The sequence below is a fragment of the Anomaloglossus baeobatrachus genome, chromosome 1, assembly GCF_048569485.1.
Source record: "Anomaloglossus baeobatrachus isolate aAnoBae1 chromosome 1, aAnoBae1.hap1, whole genome shotgun sequence".
Classification (NCBI taxonomy): Eukaryota; Metazoa; Chordata; class Amphibia; order Anura; family Aromobatidae; genus Anomaloglossus; species Anomaloglossus baeobatrachus.
Window position 1 is genome coordinate 782,677,227 of NC_134353.1, and position 21,339 is coordinate 782,698,565.

General features: G+C 39.4%; 1 protein-coding gene across 2 annotated transcripts in view; it reads right to left on the bottom strand.

The window, feature by feature from the left end:
• Positions 1–15,395: 15,395 nt before the first annotated feature.
• The window catches only part of SNCAIP (synuclein alpha interacting protein), a 305,302-nt gene continuing 299,358 nt past the window's right edge, over positions 15,396–21,339 (bottom strand). Inside the window, exon 13 of one of the 2 annotated variants that reach the window (XM_075324945.1) lies at positions 15,396–20,248. In XM_075324945.1, coding sequence (XP_075181060.1) covers positions 20,164–20,248 — 85 coding nt within the window. In that variant the 3' untranslated portion in view covers positions 15,396–20,163. The remainder of the gene's footprint in view (positions 20,249–21,339) is intronic. The other variant, XM_075324952.1, reaches the window with a different exon arrangement.

Consider the following 21,339-nt stretch of genomic DNA (forward strand, 5'->3'; position numbering starts at 1 on the left):
TTACTATAACGTATGCAAACGCAGGTGAACGCATGTTGACGCAAGTCCATTGCAAATGCATTGAAATGAAAACGCATTTGCACTGGATCCGTTTTTGCGTTAAAAAAACGTTCATGACAGATGTTAAAAAAACGTAGTGTGCAAGCAGCCTAAGCCCTTTACTGATCAGATTAATTGATTTTATATTTTGATAGATCGTCATTTCTGAACTCGGTGATACCAAATACTGTATGTGTATTTTTTTTAATTATTGTTTTATTTTCAAATGGGGGTGACTTGAACTTTTAGGGGTTTTTTTCTTCATATTTTTAAAAACATTTTTACATTTTTATTTCACATTTTTTATTGATTTTACTTGTTCCCCTTAGGACACTTTATACCTTTACTATCTGATCACCTTCAGCATCGCTCTGATCAGAAGAAATGCTGATCTCCTGTGAGAGCCGGCGCTCTGCTGGCATTCACAGGAAATGATTCATGACAAGAGACGGATCATCGGCTGACCCCACGCTGTCATGACAACCGATTGGCTGCCGATGAGTGACAGCGCATCTAAGGTGTTAACATGCACGGGGGGATTGCCAATCAACCCACGCCAGTTAGCTGCACATGTCTGCTGATGAAATTACCAGACATGTGCATTGAATAATTTGGGCTCGCCGCGCGAGCCCGCATTAAAGGGACAGACATGGTCAAGAACAGATATATAAGTCCTGAAGGGGTGAAACCAGATAGTGATATCACACAAAATCATTAATAAATGCAATCATGGTTGAAAGTGTTGGCACCCTCAAAATTGTTCCAGAAAATGAAGTATTTATCCCTGAAAATTATACCTATTAGGCCCGTTTCCCACGTCAGTGAGAAACACAGACATTTTTCACTGACATGTTAAAAACACATATGTCACTTTGTGTACAGTGATTCATGGCACGTGTATTTGTGATCCATGATAGCACATGGAGATAAACTCACCTGTCCCTGCTCCTGCTGTCCGGTTCTGCTGTATCTGGCTGCTACTGTCTCCCCTCTGCAGCTACTTCCAGGTTGGCTGTGCTGTGCGTAAATACATATGCATGAGAATAATTAGCCAACTTGGAAGCAACAGACATCAGCATCCAGAGATAGCAGTGCTGGAGAAGGTGAGTTTAAAAAGCTTTTTATTTTCAATGTACTTCTTTTTCTAGTATGTGTTTCACGGATCACACCATAGTGTAGTCCGTGGGATAATCAGTGATGCCAGAAAAAAAAGGACATCACGGAAAATACGGACACGTGTGTATGCCGCATAGAGACACACACGTTCAGTGAAAAACCTATGATGTGTGTACAGACCCATTGATTTTAATGGGTCTGCATATGTCTGTGATTCTGGTACGTATAAAAACTGTCACATATGTACCAGAATCATTGACATGTGAAATAGGTCTTAAACATGTTTTGTTATAGACATGTTAATTTCCTTTGTATGTATTGGAACAACACAAAAAAAAAACGAGAAAAAAGGTTAACTGGACCTAATTTCACTCAAACCCCCAAAAATGGTTAGGAAATAAATGTTGGCACCCTCTAACTAATAATTGGTTGAACACTAGTGATGGGCAGACCCAGACTGTAAAAGTCCAGGTCCGCACAGTTTCAAAAGTCTGCACCAGATTTCAGCACCAAATTTGCCCCTCCTGGCAGAAAACCACACCGAAACGGCGTGAAACCTTTTTTGCATTTTTGGGCCAAGAGATGGAAATTTGGTGATTACATTTTTACACCATATTCCTCCACCCAATCTACACCTCCTGGGAAAAAAAAAAAAATCACACCACTACAGCATCACACCACATGCAGTAGTGAAGCATCTTTTTCCAGGAGGTGTAGATAGAGTACAGGAATATGCTGTTGAAATTTTAGTACCAAAACTGCATCTCTTGGCCCAAACCCCCATGGTTTTCTGCCAGAAGATGCAGGTTTGTGTACCAATAAAGTCAGTGACCTCTCCTCAGTTGAGTTCACTGACTTTACTGGCATCACTTGAGGTCAGGATACCTGGGATATCACAGGTGGAAGACCATGGGAATCTTCAGCTGTGAACGCAAATAATCTGAGTGATGTCACCACTGATCACAAGGCTCATTCATTCTCTGCCTGAAACTCACAGCGTACGATCATTGTTCTATGGCCACCCCCTGTCACTTCAGATGTAGCAGATCTAGAATAGTCATGGGACTTCGGCTGGATTATTTCTGAACTGGGTGTTTTTGGGTTTTAATAAAGCAGTAAACGAGGGTTTTTTTGTATTTTATTTTAAATAAATGATGCCTCCCACTACTAATATAGGGCTTAGTGGTAGCTGTGGGCTATTATTAACCCCTTATTACCCCGATTGCCATCACACCAGGAAGAGCCAGGTAAAGTTCTGGAATTCTCACATCTAATGGCTGGGACAATCCTGGGCAGCTGTTAACTTGTTCAGTTATCAAAGGTGACAATTTTATAGATTGGGTTGTTCCGGACACTGCGATACAAAAGATGTGTGCTTTTTTGTTTATTTTTGGTTTTTCATAAATATACATATTTCTTGGTGTAATATTTTTTTTTCTTTTCATTTTTTCTTCTTTATTTTCTTATATAGTTTTTAAAAATGTTTTCATTTTTTTACTTTTTTAATTAGTCCTATATGGGACATTAATTTTTATTACTCCGATTACTGGTATAATGTATTGCAATGCATAAGCATTGCAATGCATAAGCATTACAATTCATTATACCCGTCAGTGCAGCACTGACAAAAGTCTGTTAGTCCATACTCCTGGCATGGTCCAACAGGTTACTGTAGCTGGCAGACAAAGAGGCCGTCATAATATCGTATTACAAGTTAAACAAAAAAAAACTAAAATTATGCACTTCAACCTCAATAATGATATAATCGAACAGATAGGTACTTCCACTTCTTTCTCATGGGAGAATGAATCTATGCCTTATCTTGGAGTGCTCCTCAATAAAAATGTAACAAAAATGGCTGCCAATAACATTAGTCTTCTGATTGAAAATTTTCAAAAAGACTTGACACGCACCGAAAATAAGGATTTGTCATGGTTAGGTAGAGTGGTATTCTTAAAGATGATGACATTACCAAAAAATTTTATATATCCTTAGATCCATACCTTTAATGATCCCGGCAAATCAATTAAACAAACTTCAAAAAGTACTTAGTGACTTTATTTGGAACTATAAAAGGCCAAAAGTGAATAAAAACATTTTACTCAAACAGAAAAAAATGGGAGGTATAGGGCTCCCCAATATTAAAAACTATCATTTTTCTAACTTAATTGAACAGAGTCAGAGGTTAATAGAGGGAAGCAATTTATTTCCGTGGATGGATTTAGAGATGTCCTCTGTTAATTACCAACCCATAAAATCTTTAATTTTAACTCACCTAATCAACCCTTCTATCCTACCTCCAAACTCCCCTACTTTATACGCTACAATAAGAGCATGGAAAACTTTGGCCAAAACTCCGACTAATCTTAATAAAAATCATCTTCTTAGAAATACTCCCCTAAAAATTTTGGCGATTCTGGATAACTCAGAAATTCCCTCAACATAGCAGGAGTCAAATCCAAAAATGGTTGGAGACATCTTCAATGGAAAAGACTTTATAAACTTCCTGGATATAAAGATCAAACACAAGCTCCCAGACTCTGACTTTAAGGCCCTCATCAAATTTAGGGAAATTTTAAAGACAAAATTATTATTTACAAACCCCCTTTCTGAAATAATCTGCATGTTACTCTTTAACCCAACCAAAATATCCCTATGGAGTTGTAAAAATATCTATAACTACTTCAATAACGATCTAACATTCCACAAAAGCAAATATATGCTAGATTGGGAAAAAGATTTGGGTAAGAGCTTTACAGATGAGGAATGGCAGAAAGCCATTTCACTAACCTATTCTTCAAATGCATGTGCCTCTCTTCATCAATCTCACTTCAAAATTCTCTCGTGTTGGTATCTCACTCCATGTAGACTTGCTAAATTTAATAGAAAGACGTTCCCTTTATGTTGGAGGGATTGCGACGAGAGAGGTACTTTACTCCACATTTTCTGGAGTTGTCCCAAATTAAAGAGTCTCTGGGAAAATATTTCTAGTCTGATTAATCAGATTACTAACTCCACAATTCAGGCAACTCCCCAAATGGCCTTGCTTTCACTTAATTTGGAAAAATTTGACCCTATATATAAACCTATCCTAACTCATTTATTTCTAGTTACTAGAAATCTTATAGCTTCTAATTGGAAGAAAGCTATGGTGCCCACTAACTCTGAGGTCATAGAGACTGCTTCTCTTCACAACAACTTCGAGAAGTACTTTGCTACCATTAACAATGCCTTTGCCTCCTATTAGAGAAGATGGGATCACTGGAATATTTTTGTACAAGGTATTACATAAATAAATATTTATAACTACTTAAAAACCTTTTTTATAACATGAATCCTTTTATTCAAACCTTCAATCATGCTTTCTTGACAATATGCTTATATTCCTAGAATGGAAGCCTGTTAACATGGTTGAGATTTGTATATGTTCATTGTTCTTCCTTTTACCCACTCCCTCTTCACCTTATTTTTCCTTGCCTCCACCCTCCTCCCTTTTTTTTATCACCAATAAAGTAATTACTTTACCTCCCCTTTCCTCTCCTTTCTCTTTTCCTATACCTATCCCCCCCAGATAAAAAAAGTTTTATTCATACAATAGATCCCCACTTGTATTCAAATAATGGTATGCTACGCATTATAATATCTTGATTGTGTGGATTTGATATGTTATTTTGTTAACCTTATCTTAATAAAAATATATGAAAACAAGGAGGCCGCCATTTGACCTTTGGTTGCCATGGCAATGATTGAGCCCCAATGATCACGTCGAGGACATCTTGATCAAGTGCAAGAGGAAGTGCACTCCCACCCTATCACAGTCTCCTAAATGCTGCGATCAATAGAAGTAAAAAAAACTCACCAAAAAAAGCCACTAGCCAACAGGTCAAACAGCATAAGCACTAGCAGGATGCAGCCGGCCCCCTATGATAAAGGTAGGAGCAACACAGGTGAAGAATAACAATGAGGCAGTGTGGAGACCCTTGACGCTGGGTTACAAGTTTACGTATTTTGGCCAAAATATGGACCAATACCTCACTTTATTAAATATCATATTATATCATCTTTTTATTGCACAATTTTCTGCAGGATATAGCCAGGCTCTTTTGAGTGTCTGTCCTGTGTGTCGAGGCACTTACAGTGCCTACAAGTAGTATTCAACCCCCTGCAGATTTAGCAGGTTTACACATTCGGAATTAACTTGGCATTGTGACATTTGGACTGTAGATCAGCCTGGAACTGTGAAATGCACTGCAGCAAAAAAGAATGTTATTTCTTTTTTTTTTTTTTTTAAATTGTGAAAAGTTTATTCAGAGGGTCATTTATTATTCAACCCCTCAAACCACCAGAATTCTGTTTGGTTCCCCTAAAGTATTAAGAAGTATTTCAGGCACAAACAACAATGAGCTTCACATGTTTGGATTAATTATCTCTTTTTCCAGCCTTTTCTGACTAATTAAGACCCTCCCCAAACTTGTGAACAGCACTCATACTTGGTCAACATGGGAAAGACAAAAGGAGCATTCCAAGGCCATCAGAGACAAGATCGTGGAGGGTCACAAGGCTGGCAAGGGGTACAAAACCCTTTCCAAGGAGTTGGGCCTACCTGTCTCCACTGTTGGGAGCATCATCCGGAAGTGGAAGGCTTATGGAACTACTGTTAGCCTTCCACGGCCTGGACAGCCTTTGAAAGTTTCCACCCGTGCCGAGGCCAGGCTTGTCCGAAGAGTCAAGGCTAACCCAAGGACAACAAGGAAGGAGCTCCGGGAAGATCTCATGACAGTGGGGACATTGGTTTCAGTCAATACCATAAGTAACGTACTCCACCGCAATGGTCTCCGTTCCAGACGAGCCCGTAAGGTACCTTTACTTTCAAAGCGTCATGTCAAGGCTCGTCTACAGTTTGCTCATGATCACTTGGAGGACTCTGAGACAGACTGGTTCAAGGTTCTCTGGTCTGATGAGACCAAGATCGAGATCTTTGGTGCCAACCACACACGTGACGTTTGGAGACTGGATGGCACTGCATACAACCCCAAGAATACCATCCCTACAGTCAAGCATGGTGGTGGCAGCATCATGCTGTGGGGCTGTTTCTCAGCCAAGGGGCCTGGCCATCTGGTCTGCATCCATGGGAAGATGGATAGCATGGCCTACCTGGAGATTTTGGCCAAGAACCTCCGCTCCTCCATCAAGGATTTTAAGATGGGTCATCATTTCATCTTCCAACAAGACAACGACCCAAAGCACACAGCCAAGAAAACCAAGGCCTGGTTCAAGAGGGAAAAAATCAAGGTGTTGCAGTGGCCTAGTCAGTCTCCTGACCTTAACCCAATTGAAAACTTGTGGAAGGAGCTCAAGATTAAAGTCCACATGAGACACCCAAAGAACCTAGATAACTTGGAGAAGATCTGCATGGAGGAGTGGGCCAAGATAACTCCAGAGACCTGTGCCGGCCTGATCAGGTCTTATAAAAGACGATTATTAGCTGTAATTGCAAACAAGGGTTATTCCACAAAATATTAAACCTAGGGGTTAAATAATAATTGACCCACACTTTTATGTTGAAAATTTATTAAAATTTAACTGAGCAACATAACTTGTTGGTTTGTAAGATTTATGCATCTGTTAATAAATCCTGCTCTTGTTTGAAGTTTGCAGGCTCTAACTTATTTGCATCTTATCAAACCTGCTAAATCTGCAGGGGGTTGAAGACTACTTGTAGGCACTGTATATAGTGCTGGGCAGCCCACCTGATATAATAGTATGGGCATCATCAATAGGCTGTAAGCCAGACACTGCATCGCACCTACCTGTGTGACTGGTGCCCTATTCAAAACTCAATTATGTGCATGTATAATACTAGCAACCACTCCCTTCATGATATGATAGGTTGAGAATGGCTGCCTCATCGGTATTCTGCACCTGTGTTGCCTCCACCTTTATCTTCGGAGGCCAGCTGCATCCTGATAGTGCTTTTGCTATTTGTCCTGTTAACTAATGGCTGTTTTTGGTGAGCTTTTTTTTTACTTCTATTGCATTTATGTCCTTTTAAATCCTGTGATCACTATTGATCATGCCATTTGAGGGTTAAGCACCCAATGTTGGAGCGGGCTGTGCTATCACTTAAGCCGACCTCATGGTGGCGATAGTCATGATGTACGCTTACATCATTTTGCAGGAGCTCCCTCCTGACCATGACAAACCTCTGGGGCTTCACAGAGTTTTATAACGTTGAGCAGTGAAAATGAAAAAAATATATTTTTAACCTGAAAAATGTTGCGTTGACGCCAACTTTTTCAAATTCACTAGGGTAACAAGTGATAATGAACCATACAATTTGTTGTGCAATTTCTCCTGAGTACACCAATACCCGATATTTGGTCCAAAACTACTTTTGAATCAAAAGAGGTCCGTGGAGCCTCTGCTAGGAGTCTCGACATGGAAAATAGCCAGATATCCCTCCGGGAAGGACGTGGCCAAGGATTGGCTCATTTTAAGAAACCACCATATGAAGTGGCCCTTTTAGTCAATATCCAGCTCTTGAAGAGTTTAAAGATATGATATGGGAATTACCAAGGCCAGGTATCCATCCACAGACAGCCGTTTCGAGGTATTGCCCCTCATCAGTGTGGAGTAGGATTCTGGCCATGTGGGAGTAATACCTAGTAGACCAGCAAGACAAAACAATTACTGATCTCGGGGAGACCAGCCAGAGAAATCACTGCTGACAGCCAGCAAAGGCGCTCAACACAGTGAAATCCTAGGTGCATAGTCCCCTGGGAAGTATATAAATCAAAAAAGGTCCGTAGAGCCTCTGTTAGGAGTCTCGACATGGAAAATAGCCAGATATCCCTCTGGGAAGGAGCTAGCCAAGGAGTGGCTCTTTTTAGAAGACCACCATAACCACAATATTAGGTGGCCCTTTTAGTCAATATCCAGCTTTTGACGAGTTTAAAGATATTGGGAAAAAGAAGTTTAAAGATATGACAAGGGAATTACCAAGGCCAGGTATCCATCCACACTACTTTTGAGGCACAGTACAAAGTGAAGAAAGGAAGGAGCACCATATTGGAGTGCAGATTTAGTTGGAATGGTTTGCGGGTGCTATGTCCCATTGGCAGAGCCCCTGAGGTGCCACAACAGCAGAAACCGCCCACAAGTGACCCTATTTTACAAACTGCACCCTCAATGAATGTAATTCAGGGGTGCAGTAAGCATATTGATACTACAGGTGTGTCACAACATGTTATACTATTGGGCAGTGAACAAAAATAATTACATTTTTACCACTAAAATGAGGTTTTAACCCCAGATTTCCAATTTTCACAAGGGGAAGAGGTAAAAAGGCCCCAAAATGTGTTACAAAAATTTCTCCTGAATGTGGCAATACCCCAGATGTGGCTGTACAGTACTGTTTGGCTGCACCACAGGGCTTGGGAGGGAATAAGCGCCATTTGATTTTTGGAGCCTAGATTTTCCTGGAATAGTTTCTGGACTCCATTTGCATAGCCACTAAGTGCCAGACTAGAAGAAATCCCCCTCAAGTAACCAAATTTTGGCTATTACAATCCTCTGGGAATTCATCTAAGGATGTAGTGATGATTTAGTCTATTGAAAACACCCATGGTGCAAACCCAGTGAATGTTGAAGAATTAAAAATTACAAATAAGCTCTTTTTGTGCCCAGTACATTGTGCCTAGCTCATGCTTCTGCAAACTTGCACCCATACATTTTAAGTTGGCTCTCCTCACTACAACAATGCCAAACATGTGGATGCTATCTGTGGTTTAGGCACATTGTGGTGCTCAGAAGAGAGGATTGGGATTTGGGACTGCAGATTCAGCTGGATTTATTTTTGTAGTGGGAAGCCAGAGCATTTTTCGAGAGCCTCTGTGCTACAACTAATGTGGACACCCCCTATATTTCCGTTAACTGGTGACGGACCTGAGTGGGGACATGTGTTTTTGTGGGTTCAGTTGAAAGCTATTTGGTGGCAATTTTGCTATAGAACATTTTTGATCAGTTCACATTTATACTGTGCTCTATGCTGAGCACTTACATCGAGGTTTCCATCTACATTGCTGACATATGTGATTCAGGTAAAATCCATAATGGATTCATTTACTAATGAGGCAGCAGAGTTACTCCATTTGGCCTCTGTTCAGTGGTGTACGTTTCTTCAAAAGTGAACAAAATTGTCGATAACCGCACTTTTGTGCTAGCATAAAAATACGCACTAAAAGATGGACAACCCCTGACCATAGCCAAGACGTGAGGTCAAAGTGACTCCCTCTGCTTCATTATAGTGAATTTCCTGTTGGGAATTTTGTCTGCGTCATATTTTTCAGAGATTTAGGGTACGTGCCCATGATCTGCACAAGCTGCATCCTGGATGCAGCGTGTCTTCTCCTGCAGAGACGCAAGTGTTTTCCAACGATTATCATAGCTGCCCATGCCCACAATCAGGGTTTAGGGCGCTGTGGACTTTTTCTCTGTTTTCCCAGCTGAGGACACTCACGTCTCTGCAGAATAAATTGGCATGCTGCAATTCGCAAAGCCACACCGCATGTCAGTTTACACTGCTGAGAAAAGAAGCACAGAGGACATGGGATTTCTATAAATCCATCCACTGTGCTTGTACTAGTTTTTTGGACGCAGCAAAAACACAAGAAGTCCAAATCCTGCGATTCCTGATTCTGGGCATGGGCCCTTACATGTTATCCCAGTGTAACTGCTCAGTATAGAGTGCAGTATAGATGTGAGCAACGCCGTACTGCTATATTTTTGCAGGTGAAGAATTGGCTTTATTTATTTATTTATTTTATACACCGTTCACTTTGTGGTATAAGGCTTTATTCCTCTGTTCAGTACAATTACAGATATATCTGGTTTATATAGTTTTTTTTAGATTTGGCGACTATCACACTGAAACTGCTTTTTACAAAATAAAGGTTTTTTGCATCACTGAATTTTGAAGACTTTTTTTACTTTTGTGCTGACAGAGTCATGTGAGGGCTTGTTTTTTTGTGGGATGAGTTGGAGTTTTTATTGGTATCATTTTTGTCCACATAATATTTTTTTATTGCTTTCTATTCCACTTTTTGTGAGGCGAAATAAAAAAAAAAACAGCAACTCAGGAATAGGGCTTTTCTGTTTGTTGTTTGTTTTTTTTTTTACGCCATTCACCGTGCTGTTAAAGTAATAAAACAGTTTTATTCCTCAGGTCAGTACGATTACAGCAATACCACATTTATATAGTTTGTTTTTGTTTTGCTGTTTTTGCAACATAAAAAATATTTTATAGGGAAAAAGAGTTTTGCTACTGTTTTATGGTGTTCTCTGAAGGCATCAACTAGTGTGACAGTTTTATAGCCCGGGTTGTTACGAACATAGTAATACCAAATGTGTACTTTTTTTTTTTCTTTACAAATATAACTTATTGGAATTTTACTTAATTATTTTCTGGGGTTTTTTTATTTTTACTTTTTTTAAACTTTTACTTTTCCACTTAGTTCCTTTATGGGACATCACCTCACAGTACTCTGATCACAGCTGCAATGTTCTGCAGTACTTGAGCACTGCAGAACATCGCAGCTGTCAGAGCTGCACTGAGAGACTGTATGATCATGCTGCAGGCATGATCACACAGGCTTTCCATAATCATGACGACCTCTGGTTACCATGACAATGATCGGGCCCTCGCGATTACATCACGGGGGTCTCGATCGGAGGGTAGAAGGAGCGCAATTCCTCTCCCAGTTGTCTATGTGCCGCGATTGGTATAGATCATGGCATTTAGGGGGTTAAACAGACAGGGACGGCGTGGACACCATCCCTGGGTGTGAGGGCCGAGGCTTGGCTGTTGGGTAAGCTGAGTCTCCGGCCGCGATCGCGGGTGCACAGCCCCCTATGCCCCCACCCGCCGATTGCTATTACGTACTGGTATGTCCGTGGTTGTTAAGTGACGTTAATATAGGACATACCAGTACGTCCTTAGACGGAAAGGGGTTAATGGGGTGGTCTGAAATTAAATTTTACTTTCATTCTAAACTTTATTTAATATCAGTCTAATCTTTTCCTAAAATGCTTTAATTAAAAATTCTCTATTCTTCCCTAACTACAGTATCTATTTTTTTTTCTACTCCTTCCTCTTTGCTCTCTTTTACAAGTCAGTATTTTGCACCAGTGTTTCATCAGTATTTGGATACCAAAACTAGGAGTGGAACTTACACAGAAGAATTAGAATTGAAAGACTAAAGGCTGCTTTACACCAGACAATCTATCGTGCGATAGATCGTCGGGGTCACGGTTTTTGTGACGCACATCCGCCATCGCTGGCGATGCCGGCCTGTGTGACACCTCCTAGCGACGCAGTATCGCTCACAAATCGTGAGTCGGGTACTGCTCGCTAGGTTCCATAATATCGTTTCATTTAGTTGATCATCGTTTCCGTGGTAGCACACGCCGCTCCGTGTGACACCACGGGAACGATGAGCAGCTCACCTGCCTCCCGCGTCCGCCGCCGGCTCTATGTGGAAGGAAGGAGGTGGGCGGGATGTTTACATCCTGCTCATCTCCGCCCCTCCGCTTCTATTGGCCGGCGGCCGTGTGACGTCGCTGTGACGCCGAACGTCCCTCCCACTCCAGGAAGTGGACGTTCGCCGCCCACAGCGAGGTCGCACGAGAGGTAAGTATGTGTGACGGGGGTTACTGACTTTGTGCGACACGGGCAGCGATTTGCCCGTGACGCAAAAAGGACGGGGGCGGGTACGATCGATTGTCAAATCGCACAATCGGTCGTACCATGTAAAGCAGGCATAACACCTGTTCTATGTTTTGGAGATATTCCTGGTTTTTGCAAATACTGAGGAAACACTGATGCAAAATACTGACGTGTGAAAGAGGCCTTTGACATTGCTTCATTTGAGAATCCCAGTGCATGCTGGGATACTCAATAAAGCATCATTAGGAGGTAGAGGCTGTCTCTCATTTTGCATCTGCAGCCATGCACCAGAGCACCTGTGTGTTAATCACATGATTTTTCAAAGCTTAGGATACATTGGTGCATTGTTGCAAAGGGGGTGGGGGGGGGGGGTTAAATTGCCCAGGGCCTTTGGCTGCTTAATCTGCCCCTGGATGTGCCAGATGACAACTGCAACAATCACATGTCCTCAACACAATTGAGAAGGTTTGTTATGAGATGAGCTGCAGAGTGTAGACAAAGCAGCCAACAGAAAACTCCTTCAAAACTGTTAGAAAGTCAGTTCAAATAAATAGCTTGAGAGAATACCAAGTGTGTGTAAAGCTGTGATGTGATCGGAGTAAAGGTGGGCACAGTGAAGAATCTAAAGCCTACCATGCACCTGAAATCACTGACAATGGATTGGCTGGCAGCTATGTCGGACGTCATTCCCATACACAAACATTCAACATTCAAATTAATGGAAGCTTTAAGAACACATGTAGCAACATTGGTATCTAGTAACACTTGTGACACTGTGTAATGTTTATTGAGGCAAGATGCCATTTTTAACAAGATACTTCATAAGTTGTTAAGCAGCTGAAGGAGTTTCAAATTTTGGAAAAGTGGATCCAATATGATTATATACTAGTAAAAAAACAAAACAGGCAGTCAGCACAAAATGACTGTTCAAACCAAGGACAGAACCGATCATAATTTCTGCACCAACCTGATGCACATCAATAGAGTCGCACCATCCAAACAACCAGATTCTGTTAGGCCGGTATCACACTTGCGAGTGCCTTGCGTGTATCTCGCACGAGTCTCTCATTGAATCACTCGACACGGGTGTACACTCCCCTGACAGGAGTTGGTTGGTTGCATGTATCTCTATGCATCGGAGACGCTCCTGTCCAGAGTGTTCAGCCATGCCAGGTGATTCAATGAGAGAATTGTGCGAGATACAAGCAAGGCACTCACAGGTGTGACTCTGGCCTTATACCTGCACTCTGTCCTTTCTCTGGCAGCTACCTTGAGCCAGGGTCTGTGGACTTCTGGCTCTGCAGATTGGATTTATGTTCAGACTTCAGTGTATTGTCCTGGAGGGTATTCAGCATGGTATTAACATACCAAAGCACACCAGATCATCCACCTTAAGAGTGAATTAATTGGGAATATACAAGTGAAGGGATATTTTTTTCACTTGTAGTTGAGAAGCCATTACTTCTTCACTTTGAAAAACAGCTAATGTGTTCCTGATCCATGAATGAAAAGATAGCGTTTCATAAAAAAAGTCTAAAAATGATCACTTTTACATTTAGCAAAAAAGCTTTTGATGCTCCCCAAACGTTGATACATTTTGCACTATGCTATGTGAAAAAGCCACAGCTTCTTTCATTTGCACCACCTGTATAGAAACAGCAGCAAGCCAAGTATCTGACCCCAACAAGGGATAATTTGAGGATTGTTTTTATTGCGTAAATAGCCAAAAAGGGTCAGATAATTTAGTGTTGAAACAAATAGGCTGCTTGTAACTACCGATAACTATCCGTTTACCCCTAGCCAAATAGCTTGAAGTCACTTGGACGTTAATAAGGCTGTGTTTGCATTAAAGAGCTTATATTGGGTTTAATACACTCCTAAGAGACTTCAGAGTGTTATACATGTTTTTTTTCAGGCAATTAGGAGGTTTTGCAGTAATAATATTCACAGTGAGTTTATTTGTCACAAATTAAATTTTTAGGGAGAATTTGGAGAAGCTGGAGAATATGGATATCAAAATATCAAACTCTACTAATAGGTAAATTTATGATATAAGGTTAGAAAATAAGTTTTGTAACTGGTTTGACAACTGGCTCAAAGATCGTATCCATAGAGTTGTGGTGAATGCCTGCTACTCTGAATGGGCTCCGGTTACAAGTGATGTACCCCAAGGTTCAGTGCGGAGTCTGCTATTATTTAACTTATTATCAAATATGTAGTAGTTTATATTTTTAAAAAGATGACACCTACCCAGAATATTGCAGTATATTAAAGATGTTCAGAAATTATAACGAAACTTGGACAACAGTGTTTGGGCATCCATTAAACATATGAGATTCAATGAGGATAGTTGTAAAGTTATGCATCTGAGTAATAATTATAGGAAGGCATCATATGTTTTATGGATAGTAAAACTAGGAGAGACATTTGCAGAGAACGGTCTGAGTGTACTTGTAGCTCGCAGACTAAATAAAGTATTCAATATCAATCAGCGGGTTCTAAAGTCTGCGGGATAATGAAATGTGTTAAAAGAGGCATGAACTCGTGGGACAGGGATGTAATACTAAGATTTTACAAAGCATTAACGCAACCTCATCTTGAATATGTAGTTAACTTCTTGGCCCCAATCCATAAAAAAATGCACTGGGGTTAAAAAAGGTAGAAAGAAGAGCCACAAAACTGATAGAAGGGGATATTACTTATGAGGAAAGATTTTAGGAGTTATATTTATTTAATCTTAAAGAAGAGACATCGAAGTGGGGAGATATGATGGATTTGTACAAGTATGTAAATGGCCCATACACTTAAAACCTCCAGTAAAGACAAGAGGGCATTCACTACATCTGAAAAAAAGGATCTCTGTAAGAATTTGAAAGGCTTCCTTAAGAGCTGGTCACAGGGAGAACTGTTGATGATTTCAACAAGGACTTTAATGTTTCTCAGAAGAAAACAACAAATACTTAAGTAAATGTATAAGATTCTTATTCTGAATGTTGATCCACCCAACTGATACTTGGAATCAGGAGCAAAAAGTTAGCTCTTTAAGGGCAGATTGGTTGTCGCAATATGGCCGTCTCTTTTGCCCTTTCCTCCATCATCTCCCCTTCGCTCTGTTTAATTTGATGAATATGTCTATTTTCCACCATATGAACTATATTTGATGCATTCATAAAACTCCTATCTATGGCAAAAAAACCTTTTAAAGTCATTGCATACATTTCTTCAATGTTTTAAACTTTTTAAAGACAAAAACAACTTGATACAGTTAAACTTTTGACCAGCTGGATATCTGATATAGTGAATTAAAGCTGAAATATAGCCGTCCCTAATCGATTGTTGTAAGATCAAGTCAGATGTGAACAAAGTAGAGACCCTAATTTACTGTAAATGAGGTTAGCTTAAATTTATGTGAACTTTAGACTCAACTTTATCTCATTGTTTAATCATGCAATGTACTGCATACTGGGAAATTTATAAATAGAACTGAAACAACTAAATGATATAAAAACACCAAATAATGTTTCTGATTAATTTTTATTGTTATTTGCATTCAAAATGTACAATTAAATCCACTAATTCCAAACCTTGAATAGAAAAAAAGTGCTCATTTTAGATAAAATATTTTTTACAACAAGACTGAGTGCTCACTTAAGATTTAAGAAAACGGTCATTGTAAAATAGAAACCATCTCATCATCTATTCTATAGTTAGCAGTCTACCTGATGGATAATTTTCAAAGTTTTCCATGTTATAAAGTGTTAAAGGCTCAGAAAAAACAACACCTTCTGTGTCCACGTACAAAAACTATGAGAAGAGGACAATAAACAATGAAACAGTAAATTTACAGTACAAAATCTCTGCCGCGCTCATCCCATGCAGCTTTATAAATATCTGGTATTCTCACATAGTCACAAACACTGACGTTTTACAAACTATCTCCACATTTTTTTTATAGACGTATCTAATGAGAGAATTATTAAACAGGTAACACAAATGTAGGAATAAAAAAAAAAAAAATGTTTGTAGACCATGGTTGGAATGATAATAGGCAAAATACTATGTAGTATATCAGAAAAGTGGGTACACCACTCACATTTTTGTAAATATTTTATGGTGTATATGGACTGAATATATGACACTTTGATACAATGTAAGTCAGTGTTCAGCTTGTATAACAGTGTAAAGTTGGTGTACCCTCTAAAGAACTCAACACAGCCATTAATGTATAAAATGCTGGCAACAAAGTACACCCCTAAGTTAAAAGATATTATAAAACATTTACAAAAATGCAATGGGGTGCACTCACCTTTGTGATATACTGTATATCTGTATTCTCCATGTGTAAATAGAAAGCTGTATGTTTAGTGCAGAATGAATTCCTAGATGTTTAAAGTGAAATCTAACGGACAACAAAAGCCACAAATTCTGGCAAGACTTTAAAGAGAACCAGTCATATGATTCATGCTGCCCATACTACAGGCAGCATGAATCAGAGCATAGCTGCACAAATGCAACCAAGAAACGTTTTCTCTAAAACACTTCAAAGTTTTAGAGAAATTATATCTTGGCCGTCTAACCAAGAACCATAGCTGGAGGTGAGGATAGCCCAGCTTTGCTCCCGGCTGGATATTCCCAGCGCTGCTAGAGCTAAATCACAGTTCTTTCTATGTGCACATGAATCATGCGACAGGCTGTGACATTTGAAATGCCACATAATATTTAAAAAAACAATCCATAAGTACTCTACATACAAAACATTAGGGATATTTGGCTTTAGGGTGAAATTTCAGGATGATCCTAAAATGTACTCTTACCTTATCAGATTAATTTAATTTGCATAACTTGTTGTTCTCTAACAAAAATCTTAATGGCCCAATAAAATACGGGTTTCAATTACAATTGGCATTTAAACAGACCTCCTCATCATGATGTTCACATTATGACATCATGAGACCAAGAGAACAACTAACATTTGATTAACAGCATCTCACCACTGCGAGGCTTCAAGCAGGATGTTCTCAGTCTGAAGTGGCCACTGAGCTTAGCGTGTCACAGAGTGTCATCATAAATTTGCAACAGAGATACAAAGAGAGTGGAAGAGTCCCATAGGCACAAGAGGCATAAAAGTGGACGTCCTTTAGCCATATCCTACACTGATGACCACTTCATTGTGAAGAATGCCCTTCGGAACTAGAACATGAATGCCATACAACTGTAGGCACATTTATGAGAGGTGCAAGGCACTCTATTGTCACATCAGACCTTTTGAAACCATTTACATTAGAATGGTGTGCGTACTAGATGGCCACACAACCAGGCACAGGCGTCATCGTTTTGCTGGATGGGGGACCAGTGGGCCTTAGTGCTGTTCACTGATGAAAGTCAATTCACGCCAAGCAGAAATGATGGCCGGAAATGATGTTGGAGAAATCAAGGAGAGTGATAGGCTTCAGGCACTGTTGTCACCAGACAAGCATTTGGTGATGGTGGTGTTACAGTGTGGGTATGTGTGTCTAGTCAATACAGAACTGTGCTACACTTTGTCATGGTACAGTGAATACTTGAATAACATCATTAATCCAGTCACTGTGCCTCTGCATGAACACAAGCCTAATTTAATCTTCATGGACAACAATGCTCCAGCTCATCGAGGTCACAGAATTAGGGAACAGCTGCTGGAGATTGGGGTACCTAACTGCAGTGGCCTGCATTTTTTCCAGACCGGAATCCTATAGAAAACCTATGGGATCAGCTGAGTGGTCATGTAGAGGCTTGTAACTTTATACCTCAGAACCTGAAAGACCTGAGGGCCTCCCTTCAAGAAGAGTGGGATGCCATACTTCAGCAGAGAATAACTCGACTTGTGAACAGCAAAATTGTTGTCATGCTGTAATTGATGCTCAAGGCCAGAGAACTTATTGAGATATTGACATTTTTGGGAGTATACCCACCATTGTTGTTGGCTTTTGATTCAATAAATTGTTTGAGATAAGGAAATCACCATTGTATGCTTCTACTTAAATGCCGTACTGTCATGATAAAATATCATTGTAGTGTGAACGTTTTATGTTTTAAAGTTCACCCGAAAACCAAATATTCATAACTTTTTGTGAGTAGTGTTTGTGCTTATTTGTGGGACCAAATTCTGTCAATGCTACAACCTTCTTGTTCCACTAAGGCAGATATTGGATGCTCAGGAGTCATATGTGCCTCCTTACTTACTGGTGGAGGAACAGGATCATATAGTATTTTAGAATACGAGTTATACATGGCATATATCACACCAAAACGCATATACGAAGTCATGAAAAAATTGTCAATTGACTGTAAAGTGTAATGAGGGAAAACAGATCAATGTGCCTTAAAGGGGATGTCTGTGACTTTCATACTGATGACCTATCCTTAGGATAGGTCATCATCATCTAACCAATCATCAACCCTTCCAATCTTGGTATCAGTGCAAGCTCTCTAAGTCTGCAGTAATTTATTTTGGCTTCGACTTCATTCGTTGATTTCAGCTGACATTAAAATCACAGGGAGAGGCGGTTAGGGGATTAGGCAATATTCCTGAGCACTGCACAAAGGCAATTATATGTTCTAACAGTCTGGTCACACAACAGCCATGGCTCTACAAAGGCCTATTTATTAAAGCATCCTCGTACAATTATAATAACCATTCTGCCCTGGGAAGAAAAAGTTAATGTTATTTTTTGTGTTGTCTGATTGTTTATATTTGTCACAGTAATTTTTCTGTACTTTTAACATTAGACATAATTTACTATGTAGTACACAATCTTCTCTGATAAGGCTGGATGTTGTTAGCATTTAGGACATTATCCAAGAAAAAGTTAAATATCCAGGTTTTTCTAATGATATGGTTGTCAAAGTTGCTTGAAGTTACTTTTGCCATTAGACATCCAATGTAAAATATTGTGGGAAAAGAAAGAAAACAACACAATGTGTATAAGCTCCATGTCGTGTACTTGTCTGGAATCTGATATCAGGGATTTCAATGATCCCCAGATCATAGTGCTAAAGATATGTCTAATTATACCATTTATTTTGATCAAACTGTGTAGTTTTAACTCTATCCAACCATTTTTTAATTTCATTTTTAACTCTGTGTGTTTGAGGTAAGGCGGTTGGGTTTTAGAACTTTATGGAGACGCATGTGCAAGTTTTAATAATTTTCAACAATGAATTTTAGACTTAGTCATTCTGCCTGATGGTCTACAAGAGGAACTTTTTTAAAAAAAATAAATAGAGTAGATCCACCAGTTTTCAGAATGGAACACTCTTTCCTTTTCTTCTGTGTCTCTCCATTCCAAATTTTTGTCCCCCCTCCAGAAATAAATGTGTGAAATTTCACTTCAACCAAACCATATGTGGCATATACCACAGAACTTCTCTGTGGGTGTTTGCCTTGTCTTCTTTGATGGTGGGCAACCAAAACTTGGTCGTTCCCACAAAGAGGTCCATACGCCCAGTTGGTTGAAGGGAAAATTTTCATCTTTAATCGGGGGGGAAAATAACAGGGGCACAAAAAAAAACATCCGTACTCAGTGGAGTAGCGCCAATTGGTCGAGGTACTTAATATTAAAATTCCAATGAAAGGTCTTTTTATTTAATGTCACTCCAGTACATTGCTTCACTGATCTACAAATCTAGATAAACAGAGGGCAGTAGCTTCATGGGTGCCATGAGCTCTCAAACAATAACTGAAAGTGGGACAGGGTAAGCAAAAATGTCATGTGGGAGGAGCACGAATTTAACACTTTTTTGTGACACACACCAGAACAACTAGAACGCAATTAAAATCAGCATTTTATGCCAGATACCAAAATAGAGGAACTATTCTGAATATTCTCCTCCCGGGGTGAAACAATCCATTACATTTCAAAATAACAAAACCTGTTTGGCAAAACCAACCTAAAAAGGTGTGTTACGAAGGTCAAATGATTTGTTAAAATTATGAACAATGGGATGAACCTGTTGTCAGTAATAAATATCATATATAATAATTAAAAAGAAAGCTGATGAAAACAGTAAAATAAAATATTACTTTTTCAACCAGAACTAAAACCAAGACATATCCTCGTCCATGCAATCCAGTATGAATAGATGTGTGGTCCATATAAAATCCTCTACAGTCACACAGAAGTACCCACAGCAAAAAGAAAAGTCTTTGTTGGAGTATTAAAACAAGACACAGTAGATAGCAGGCCACAGGAGAACCATGGTCTTTGCTGGTGCTGCTGGTGGACATCTTCAATAAGACGTCAGACTCACAAGAAAAATTCTTGGACGTCATGTTCTTCAAGATGTATGTCACTGAACAGAATCTTCATTGATCCACCAACTGGTTTATGCCTGGATAAGTAAAAAAAAAATAAATAGATTTTTGTCACCTTTTGACTATAACAGCTGATAAATACATGGAAAGAAAACTATAGAAATGTCAGCTTGTGAATTCTGGGTTAGTAAATGAATAATGAAAAACATACAGTACTATATTAAAGTAAACCTAATTTGCTGAGATTCTCTATTTAAATTTGGAGAAAAATAAGGCCGACCTTTGTACAGTCCGTACAGCGCACAAAATATTCTACTTGGCTCATATTACCTTCAAATTATAACTATGCATTATGTCAAATATAATGGGATTATAAAAAGCAGGGTCGAAAGAAGTTAAAAAAGAGGAGTTCCCCTATCAGAGCTGAGATTGGCTACACATATCTGACCTCAGTGATTTTCACACACAACATTTTAATGGGAACTACCCTTGAGTGGATCAGACAGGACCGAACACTTAGTACTAGATATTTTTACGTATTACCGAAAGTTGCTCAGAGGGGGAGAGACCACCTAAAATCATTATTGGCAATAGAACAGTCACAAAATATGGCTGTGCAAATTGCACAAATATTATAAATTTTAAGAGGACAACCATTTTAATAAATTATTCCAAAATTCTTCTCATAATATTTGTGAAGTGGAGATTGGATTTTTAGTGTTCACATAATGGAGGACTTTTGAAATCAGCTGTTTAAAAGTGAACCATGATCTCACTGAAAACTGTGGATGATACTGTTCCAAATGTGGACTATTTTTAATACGTGATACCCATTCCGCTCAATTACTCATATAGATCAAAGGTACTGTACATAATTGTTCTCAAACTGACTCATACGGTCACCTCAGTTGTAGAAGGCTTTCTAGGAGGAAAGTATTAAATGCATCACTTCTAGAGATGAGCAGACCAATGGAAGTTCAGGTTCGCAGGGTTTGGTCGGACTTTAGTTAAAAGTTCGGTTCGGGACCCAAACTTGACCCTGAATCCCATATAAGTCAATGGAGACCCTAACTTCTGTCCTGTAAAATGGCGGAAAAATGGTGATAGTAAGGGCTACGGGGTTGCAAAATAAGGGCAAACAAATATAGATAGGGAATAATTAAAAAAT